Source organism: Mus musculus, chromosome 16, assembly GCF_000001635.26.
Source record: "Mus musculus strain C57BL/6J chromosome 16, GRCm38.p6 C57BL/6J".
In the NCBI taxonomy this organism is placed as follows: Eukaryota; Metazoa; Chordata; class Mammalia; order Rodentia; family Muridae; genus Mus; species Mus musculus.
The window spans coordinates 96,411,077-96,422,145 of record NC_000082.6 but is presented as its reverse complement, the minus strand read 5'-3'; the positions used below and the strand labels follow the sequence as shown (position 1 = coordinate 96,422,145).

At 43.4% G+C, this 11,069-nt stretch overlaps 1 protein-coding gene across 5 annotated transcripts in view; it reads right to left on the bottom strand.

Annotated features, from left to right (window-relative positions):
• The window catches only part of Igsf5 (immunoglobulin superfamily, member 5), a 104,094-nt gene that overhangs the window by 43,427 nt on the left and 49,598 nt on the right, over positions 1 to 11,069 (bottom strand). For 3 of the 5 annotated variants that reach the window (XM_011246151.3, XM_011246152.3, XM_011246153.3), the window contains one exon: positions 22 to 411. The exons of 1 other annotated variant lie outside the window; for it this stretch is intronic. In XM_011246151.3, the coding sequence (XP_011244453.1) occupies positions 310 to 411 (102 nt within the window). In that variant the 3' untranslated portion in view covers positions 22 to 309. Of the gene's footprint in view, positions 1 to 21; positions 412 to 11,069 lie in introns of those variants that run through there. One more of the 5 variants, NM_001177886.1, reaches the window with a different exon arrangement.

Sequence of the window (11,069 nt, the reverse complement as noted above, 5' to 3'; positions counted from 1 at the left end):
GAATTGATATTACAGACAAACATTGTTATACCCTTTTATATGGACTCTCAGGATTCAAGTCACCACAGCAGAAAGGTCACGATAACCAGAGCATGAGGCATTCAGTCACAGCGCAGGTGTAGTCAGGGAGCAACGATGAATGTGAATGTTCATGTGTTCTTCTTTGTCCCTTTTTATTCAGCCTGGACCAGCCTACAGGATGGCACTGCCAATATCTGGGGTTCTTTCTACCTTAGTTACACCTCTTTGAAAATACCCTTCAGAGTGTCTCCCGGGTGATTCCAAATCTAGTCAAGTAGTCAATCAAGGTTAAGCACCACAGGCTGCAGCCATGTCATCAACTCCCTCCTGGTTTTTCAGATTGTTGTGAACCTTGGACCTCTCAGCATCCACCATTCCATGAGTCGACCTCTTAAATAGAGAGGAAAATAGTGTAGAAGGAAAAGGGAATAAAGGAAGGAGAGAGAGAGAGAGAGGGAGAGAGAGAGAGAGAGAGGGAGAGAGAGAGAGAGGGAGAGAGAGAGAGAGAGAGAGAGAGAGAGAGAGAGAGAGAGAGAGAGAGAGAGAGAGAGAGAGAGAGAGAGAGAGAGAGAGAGAGAGAATGAGCATGCCTGTGTTTCTCTGGGTAACTCATGCAAACACATAGAGTAATGCGAGTCAGAAGGTCTGGCCTAATGGTAACTGATGTTTTAATTCACCTTTCACTGCATGGTATAGTTTGGATATGAACTTGTCCCCACAGGCTCACATGTTTGAACACTTGGTCCCTAGCTAGTGGTGTCATTTGGGAAGGTTGTGTGATCTTTCAGAAATAGGGTTTTGAGGGCAAAAGTGGATCATTTATCACGGGAATGGAGTCTTGAGGTTCTGTAGTTAGGGCCTAATTCTTGTTGACTCTCTGTTTCCTGCCTGAGGATACATTGTGGCCATCTGCCTCCCATTCCTGTGCCCATGTTTTTTCCCTACCATGATAAAATGTATCACCCAAATGTGGAAGCCAAAATAAGATTTTTTTCCCTTGAATTGTTTCTGGTCAGATAGTCTGAGAAAAATAACTAAAATTACCCAATGTGGGATAGTTTATAATGAAGCCAATATATTTAACTGGTAGTATCATAAAAGGCTGGGAGTCAGGCTGTGTACTCAGGCTATGGTAAACCTGTGCCTCAACTAAATCTCTCTCTCTCTCTCTCTCTCTCTCTCTCTCTCTCTCTCTCTCTCTCTCTCTCTCTTTTCCTCCTCCCCCCCCCGCTCCTCCTCCTTATTCAGTGACCAAAATAATCATGGAAGCTTCAATCTAATGACTGCATCTGATCTAATAATTTCCAAAGGCCTCAGTGTTAGCCACCACACTAACATTAAGTTTCTACCCTCTGGCTGCCATTAGTGTATGATTTGAAAGTGTGAACCCCTGCAGGAGTTTGGGGAGCAAACTAGCTTGTTGCCACATGTGCACCCCCACTTCCACTGTGTGTTCAAGCCACCAGTGACTGGATTTTACTTTCAGTGTTTTGCTTCCATAGCTCAGTAATAGGAACCTAGTGTGTGATCAAACCATGGAGGGGAAGCTGGCCTTGCAAGCTCCACCTCAGAAGGCCTCAGGGACCCTCATCCACGCTGGGATGAACTGAGGAAGATTTGGTGCAAGGGACAGCACATTCAGGACACTTCCTTCCACCTCCATTCTGTCTCGTCTGCTCCTTACGAGGTCACTTGTCCACTGTTTGGGTCTTCGGGCCCACCCTTTGCAGAATGCTGGGATTTTCTTTCCTCTCTTTCCACATCTTTCCTCTTGATGGTCTCCAGCGCCTTCCCTTCCATGATGAACCAGTGTAGAACAAACACCCAAACAGGGTTCTTCCAATCTTCTGATTCTACAGTGCACGCTTCATCTCTCTGTACTCGTTAGTTAGGCTTGACCACACTCAGTCTACTCTCTGAGTCAGCTTTGGTGTCCCGGGGATACCCATTCCTAAATGGCTGTCTTATCAGGATCTCTTCCTAGACTTAAGCAACTCTAAAGAGACAAATTTCCAAAGAATTTAGTACCCTGTGAAAACAAGGCCCCTCCCCCATCCTCCTGCCTAACTCAGTGTTGTATTACTGTGAATCAACATCATAACTATGCAACTCTTAGGAAAGAAAGCATTGAATTGGGGCTGGCTTACTGTTTCATGGATTTAAGTCCATCATCATGTCTGTGGGAAGGCATGATGGCATGCAAGCAGACATGTTGCTGGAGATGTAGCTGGGAGTTCTACATCTAGATCAACAGGCAGCAGGAGAAAAGAGCTAATGGGTCTGGCTTGGGCTCATGAAACCCCAAAGCCCACCCCCAGTGACACACTTCCTCCAACAAGGCCACACCCACTCCAACAAAGCCACACCTCCTAATCCTTCTCAACAGATGCTACTCCTTGATGACTAAGCATTCAAGTGCTGCACCCAATGGGGGCCATTATTATTAAAACCACCATGCCTCCCCAGATCAGTCTCCTCACTCCACTCACCTTACCTTACTACTTTGTAAGGATGCTCAGAGTCTCCTTCTTAAATCATTTACTTAAACATGTGTGCAGACGTCTCCCCAGCATCCAGTCTCTCAGCTCTAATCTGTTCTGTATTTTGGACTTTTAGATGGCATAAGCTCCAGATTTATTTCAGGATCCTACTCAGAACATGTTACTGTTTTTATTTCAAGGATGAAATGAGAAGTGGGGAGTCTGCAGGGCTGAACCACCCATGGCCGGCTCTAGCTCATGCTCTAACCGTCATGGGCTTGGGGCTTTCAGGTTAGGGGTTGTGTATTTTCCAGGGAAGAGGATGAAACCTTGCATTATTTCCAGTCCCTGTTGTACCTGCTCTCATTTATCCTGAAGAGGTAAATGGGTGTGAATAACACCCTACTTTTTTTTTTTTTTTTTTTTTTTGCTTATGTGCCTCATCAATCCTACGTACCTGTAAGAGAGAACCTCTGCACATTACCTGCAGCGGACTGCCCACTACTCTCCAGTTTCTTCGTGATCTTATGTCCCTGTAATCGTCAGAATCCAGAAGCAGCTGTAATGCCGCACTGTTCTTCTACATGCCACGCAGTTTGCTATAACAGCTGAAAATCTAAAGCCGCCCCAGAAGGTGTAGCTTTCCTGCCTTCCGTTTCAGCTCTTCCCATGATCTTGGTTTGCTTGAGCAAGAGTCAAATAGAAAAGTGGGGTGTGGTCCCCGGAAGTGGAAGCACCTGGCTCCCATATACTGACTCAACATCTTTCTGCCTGTGGCTGCAGTAAAGCATTCAGACACAGCCCTTCACGCTTTGTAGCCTCTCACTTGAAAGCCACTTTGAGTCTTCCCTCTCTGCCACAGAGTCTTCTCAGTTGGGAGGGAGGACAGTCAACAAAAATGAAAGAACACCCTCCTTGTGGCCTCCAGCCCTTAAAACAGACCTGCCTTAGAAGCAGCCTGTATTCCTCGCCACAGTGCCACTGGGCTTGGGCTCACCCCACCTACAGCAACAACCCTTACTGGCCCTGTGCATTATGTTGACAGCTTACACACCCACAGGTCGCCTTTGGTGCCTCCATTTCCCTACCCTGAGCTCTTCCTTACCGGAACCACCTTCTTTGAAGGAGGAGAGACTCACACTGCTAAACTCATCAGTCCTGCTGCCATGGGGTCGCATAATCAGGACACTGGGTGGTGAAGTAACTAAATCCAAGTGGCAATTCTGATTCTCTAATAAATTTCACCAGTATCTTAAAATGTCCTTATACAGTCCACGCACCAGAGAAGCAGCAGCTGGTCATCCTAAATGCAAGTTCACAGAGATGCAACTGCAAACTAAGCCAAGCTTTAAACACCAGCAAAACCAACATCTTGGACATTCTATACAGACAGGAATATTCTTTATTCAAAGGAAGCTCTGACAAATAAGGCTTATTGGCTAACCTTGATGCTTCCGTGAAAGGTCAATGAACAATGGTGCTTAAGCATTTTGGCCTTTATCAATGTGACAGTTCTGAGGTACCAAAGAGGCTGCACCCCAGGGAAAGTCAAGAGTCTATCTCAAAGCGCCAGTCATCTGACTGGGGCATCTGTGGGTAGCCTTTCCAGAGTGCAGTGCTCTCAGGATGCCCTACACTTGCCACAGAAAAGGTAGCTTAAGGAGCATTTTGTAGAGCGTGACACCTCTCTCTCTTCAGCTATTAATTTTTAATTTTTATATAAACTTCGCTTACAGCATTTGCAGGCTCACACGACAGAAACATATTTTATTGACACTTTCCCCTGCTTTCTAAAATAGCACAGATCATTTCGGCAGCAGGCACTTAAATCAACTGTCTTGTATCATAAGACACATATTAAATACTTTGAAAACTATTTATAGGGGTTGGGCCTGGATTCCTGTAACTTTTAGAAGTATTTCTGGTTTGGTTAGGGGTCCGTTTGATTTTCTTTAATCATTTCTGTTTTGTGTTTCCTGATGCATGACAGGAGCAGGGGAGAGAGAGTAGTCAGAATGACTGATAGATTTACAGAGACAAACCCATGATTCTGAGCTATTGGGTGGATGGATGCTTAGTGCAAGGATGTGGCATGGAGAATTTAAGTGATGGAGGTAAGATGAATCCTCTAGGCTCACAGACGACAGAAAAGTGAATTTAGACAAGAAAAGACACAGCGAAGTTTGTATAAATATCTTCGAAAAAAGCCACCATCTAGACAAAGGCAGGGGACAGAAGAGGGTGAGGCCACTGGACCTACATTTCATATCAGCAGATGTCTCCAGCAGATTCTGGGGATCCTCAGTAAGTCCTGTTAGCAACTCAGATATTCCTATGGCAGGGCTGTTAGCTACAGTCTACCAAAACCCCCCCTCCCCAAAAGATTATTCTGCAAGTATTTTTTAGGTGTTGGAATCACAAGCTTCCTTCCAAGCAAGTGACTATTAGCACTGTTAATTGTTAAGAAATCCGTTGGGTCTAGTGATACAAGCTTGAAGTTCTGGGCTACTCAGTGAGGCATGGTCAGGTAGGCTGCAAGTTCAAGCCCTATCTGGGCTGCAGTATGAGTTCAAGGCCAGTCTGAGTGATTTAGTGAGACTATGTATGTATCAAAATAAAAAGTCAAGGGGGCTAGTTAGATGGCTTGGAGATTAATGGGCCTACTGTTCTTGCAGAGGACCTGGGTTCAGTTCCCAGCACTTATGGGCTGCTCACAGCCATCTGTAACTCCAGCCCCAGAAGATCTGATGCCCTCTTCTGTCTTCCATGAGAATCCATTTGTACCTGCATGGATGCGCACACAGACCTGCTCACATGTAGATGAATAAATAATAAAGTAAATCTTTAAAGACTAAATAGGTAACAAAAAGTAAAAAAGAAATAAGTGACTTAGCTCAGAGGTCCAGTTCTTGCTTAGTACATGGGGTGTTCTTAGAGTCACAGTTCCATAAAAAGAAAGGGAAAGGGGAAAGAAGGGAGGAAGGAAATGAGGGAGGAAGCAATGAAGGGAAGGAAGGAGGAAGGGAGAGAGGAATAAAAAAGGAAGGAAAGAAGGAAGGAAAGAAAGAAAAGAAAGAGCAAACATCAAGCAATCCTGGATGCATGTGGAACCAGACCTCTGCCAAAGATCATTTCTCAGAGGCTCAGACATTGCACCCCAGGCTGCACAGGAAGAAATACCCAGGCTCAGTCACCTCTCTCCAGGATTGCTCTGCAATAAACTCCTGTGGGCCTCCTGACTCCAAAGAGGGGCACTCCAGCACTGCAATAGCCTCCCACGAAACATCCCACAGTGACCACTCACAGGTGTAGCTTTCATCCCTGTTGGTCTCCTGGCCTTGAGATACTTTGGTAGTTAAGGACCCAATGAAGGGCCAGTCCTGAGCAAGCACAGATTCCTAAAGCAGCCAAGCCACTGCCTAGAGGTAAAATCAATGTTCGCATGAGCTTTTGTAATGCATCTTTTCAGTGAGCATTCACTGGCGATGCAGAAGGTGCCTGCCCCAATGCAAGCAGCATCAGAACAGACAAGAACAGGACAATACGGAGCCTGCCTTCCTGCGGAGAATTGAATAGGAAAACATACATTGAATACAAAATAGTCCAGTATCACATTTAGACCATTAGCCACCAGCTCTAGGGAGGAGACACGGTGACATTAACACGTCAGAGGTGTTGAGTCAGGAGTCGAGAGGGTTCAGGGACACTGAGCATCCTGTCAGGCAGGTAGAACAGCTTGAGTGTTGGTGGTAAAGTTTATGGAAAGGGGCTGGATAGATGGTTCAGCATCCAGAGAACTTAATGACCTTGCCGAGGACCCAGGCTCAGTTTCCAGTAGCCACACAGTGTCTCATAACCTTCTATGACTTGACTACAGGGAATCCAACACTCTCTTCACACTTCCAAGGAAACCAGGTCTGCATGTGGTGCATACACATACATGCAGGCAAAACACTCACACACAAAAAGTGAACATACAGTTTTACATTAATTAATTTATTCATTTTAATCCAGATTGCTGCCACCATTCCCGGTTCCCCCTCACAAAGTCCCTCCCCCATCCCCACCTCCCCTTCTCCTCTGAAAGGGTGCCCCCACACCAGGTATCACCCCTGACACTGGCACATAGAGTCACTGCAGGGCTAGACACATCCCTTTCCAGTGAGGCCAGGCAAAGCAACCCAGTTAGGGAAACAGATTCCAGAGACAGGCAACATCTTTGGAAACATTTCCTGCTCCAGGGGCACAAGTCCCTTCCGGCCCACTCCAGCACCAGGGTTCCTTGCCCGCGGAGTCTCCAGACGCCCACAAGGAATCACACAGGATTCCCCACGGGATCCTAAGACCTCTGGTGAGTGGAACACAGCGTCTGCTCCAATCCAATCACGCAGGACCTGAGACTGCATTAATTAAGGAAGCAGATAACCCAGCCTGATCAGGGGCACAAGTCCCTTCCAGTTCACTCCAGCAGCGGACTTCCTTGTGCGCGGAGTTTCTGGACACACCCAAGGTCCTCACAGGACCCTCCACGGGATCTTAAGACCTCTGGTGAGTGGAACACAACTTCTGCCAGGAGGCAGGTTCGAACACCAGATATCTGGGCACCTTCCCTGCAAGAGGAGAGCTTGCCTGCAGAGAGTACTCTGACCACTGAAACTAAGGATAGAGCTAGTCTCCCAGGTCTGCTGATAGAGGCTAACATAATCACCTGAGGAACAAGCTCTAACCAGAGACAACTATAACAACTAGCTCCAGAGAATACCAGATGGCGAAAGGCAAACGTAAGAATCCTACTAACAGAAATCAAGACCACTCACCATCATCAGAACACAGCACTCCCACCCCACCTAGTCCTAGGCACCCAAACACACCCGAAAAGCTAGACCTGGATTTAAAAGCATATCTCATGATGATGGTAGAGGACATCAAGTAGGACTTTAATAACTCACTTAAAGAAATACAGGAGAACACTGCTAAAGAGTTACAAGTCCTTAAAGAAAAACAGGAAAACACAACCAAACAGGTAGAAGTCCTTAAAGAAAAACAAGATAAAACATCTAAACAGGTGATAGAAATGAACAAAACCATACTAGACCTAAAATGGGAAGTAGACACAATAAAGAAAACCCAAAGTGAGGCAATGCTGGAGATAGAAACCCTAGAAAAGAAATCTGGAACCATAATGCGAGCATCAGCAACAGAATACAAGAGATGGAAGAGAGAATCTCAGGTGCAGAAGATTCCATAGAGAACATCGGCACAACAATCAAAGAAAATACAAAACACAAAAGGATCCTAACTCAAAACATCCAGGAAATACAGGACAAAATGAGAAGACCAAACCTACGGATAATAGGAGTTGATGAGAATGAAGATTTTCAACTTAAAGGGCCAGCAAATATCTTCAACAAAATTATAGAAGAAAACTTCCCAAACCTAAAGAAAGACATGCCCATGATCATACAAGAAGCCTACAGAACTCCAAATAGACTGGACCAGAAAAGAAATTCCTCCTGATACATAATAATCAGAACAACAAATGCACTAAATAAAGATAGAATATTAAAAGCAGTAAGGGAAAAAGGTCAAGTAACATATAAAGGCAGGCCTATCAGAATTACACCAGACTTTTCACCAGAGACTATGAAAGCCAGAAGAGCCTGGACAGATATTATACAGACACTAAGAGAACACAAATGCCAGCCCAGGCTACTATACCCGGCCAAACTCTCAATTACCATAGATGGAGAAACCAAAGTATTCCACGACAAAACCAAATTCACACATTATCTTTCCACGAATCCAGCCCTTCAAAGGATAATAACAGAAAAAAACCAATACAAGGACGAAAATCATGCCCTAGAAAAAGCAAGAAAGTAATCTCTCAACAAACCAAAAAGAAGACAGCCACAAGAACAGAATGCCAACTCTAACAACAAAAATAAAAGGAAGCAACAATTACTTTTCCTTAATATCTCTTAATATCAATGGACTCAATTCCCCAATAAAAAGACATAGACTAACAGACTGGCTACACAAACAAGACCCAACATCCTGCTACTTACAGGAAGCCCATCTCAGGGAAAAAGACAGATACTACCTCAGAGTAAAAGACTGGAAAACAATTTTCCAAGCAAATGGTCTGAAGAAACAAGCTGGAGTAACCATTCTAATATCGAATAAAATCGACTTCCAACCCAAAGTTATCAAAAAAGTCAAGGAGGGACACTTCATACTCATCACAGGTAAAATCCTCCAAGAGGAACTCTCAATTCTGAATATCTATGCTCCAAATGCAAGGGCAGCCACATTCATTAAAGACACGTTAGTAAAGCTCAAAGCACACATTGCACCTCACACAATAATAGTGGGAGACTTCAGCACACCACTTTCATCAATAGACAGATCGTGGAAACAGAAACTAAACAGAGACACAGTGAAACTAACCGAATTTATGAAACAAATGGGTTTAGCAAATATCTACAGAACATTTTATCCTTAAAAAAAAGGCTATACCTTCTTCTCAGCACCTCACAGGACCTTCTCCAAAATTGACCATATAATTGGTCACAAAACAGGCCTCAACAGATACAAAAATATTGAAATTGTCCCATGCATCCTATCAGACCACCATGGACTAAGGTTGATCTTCAATAACAACATAAATAATGGAAAGCCAACATTCACATGGAAACTGAACAACACTCTTCTCAATGATACCTTGGTCAAGGAAGGAATAAAGAAAGAAATTAAAGACTTTTTAGAGTTTAATGAAAATGAAGCCACAACATACCCAAACCTATGGGACACAATGAAAGCATTTCTAAGAGGGAAACTCTGAGTGCCTCCAAAAGGAAACTAGAGAGAGCACACACTAGCAGCTTGACAACACATCTAAATGCTGTTGAAAAAAAGGAAGAAAATTCACCCAAGAAGAGTAGATGGCAGGAAATAATCAAACTCAAGGGCAAAAATCAACCAAGTGGAAACAAGAAGAACTATTCAAAGGATTAACCAAACGAGGAGTTGGTTCTTTGAGAAAATCAACAAGATAGATAAACCCTTAGCTAGACTCACTAGAGGGTACAGGGACAGCATCCTAATTAACAAAATCAGAAATGAAAAGGGAGACATAACAGATCCTGAAGAAATCCAAAACACCATCAGATCCTTCTACAAAAGGCTATATTCAACAAAACTGGAAAACCTGGACGAAGTGGACAAATTTCTAGACAGATACCAGGTACCAAAGTTAATTCAGGATCAAGTTAACGATTTAAACAGTCCCATATCCCCTAAAGAAATAGAAGCAGTCATTAATAGTCTCCCAGCCAAAAAAAGCCCAGGACCAGATGGGTTTAGTGCAGAGTTCTATCAGACCTTCAAAGAAGATCTAATTCCAGTTCTGCACAAACTATTCTACAAAATAGAAGTAGAAGGTACTCTACCCAACTCATTCTATGAAGCCACAATTACTCTGATACCTAAACCACAGAAAGATCCAACAAAGATAGAGAACTTCAGACCAATTTCCCTTATGAATACCGATGGAAAAATACTCAATAAAATTCTCACTAACCGAATCCAAGAACACATTAAAGCAATCATCCATCCTGACCAAGTAGGTTTTATTCCAGGGATGAAGGGATGGTTTAGTATATGGAAATCCATCAATGTAATCCATTATATAAACAAACTCAAAGACAAAAAACACATGATCATCTCATTAGATGTGGAGAAAGCATTTGACAAGATCCAACACCCATTCATGATAAAAGTCTTGGAAAGATCAGGAATTCAAGGCCCATACCTAAACATGATAAAAGCAATCTCGAGCAAACCAGTAGCCAACATCAAAGTAAATGGTGAGAAGCTGGAAGCAATCCCACTAAAATCAGGGACTAGACAAGGCTGCCCACTTTCTCCCTACCTCTTCAAAATAGTACTTGAAGTCCTAGCCAGAGCAATTCGACAACAAAAGGAGATCAAGGGGATACAAATTGGAAAAGATGAAGTCAAAATATCACTCTTTGCAGATGATATGATAGTATATATAAGTGACCCTAAAAATTCCACCAGAGAACTCCTAAGCCTGATAAACAGCTTTGGTGAAGTAGCTGGATATAAAATTAACTCAAACAAGTCAATGGCCTTTCTCTACACAAATAATAAACAGGCTGAGAAAGAAATTAGGGAAACAACACCCTTCTCAATAGTCACAAATAATATAAAATATCTTGGCGTGACTCTAACTAAGGAAGTGAAAGATCTGTATGATAAGAACTTCAAGTCTCTGAAGAAAGAAATTAAAGAAGATCTCAGAAGATGGAAGATCTCCCATGCTCATGGATTGGCAGGATCAACATTGTAAAAATGGCTATCTTGCCAAAAGCAATCCCCATCAAAATTCCAACTCAATTCTTCAACGAATTAGAAAGAGCAATCTGCAAATTCATCTGGAATAACAGAAACCTAGGATAGCAAAAACTCTTCTCAAGGATAAAAGAACCTCTGGTGGAATCACCATGCCTGACCTAAAGCTTTACTACAGAAAAATTGTGATAAAAA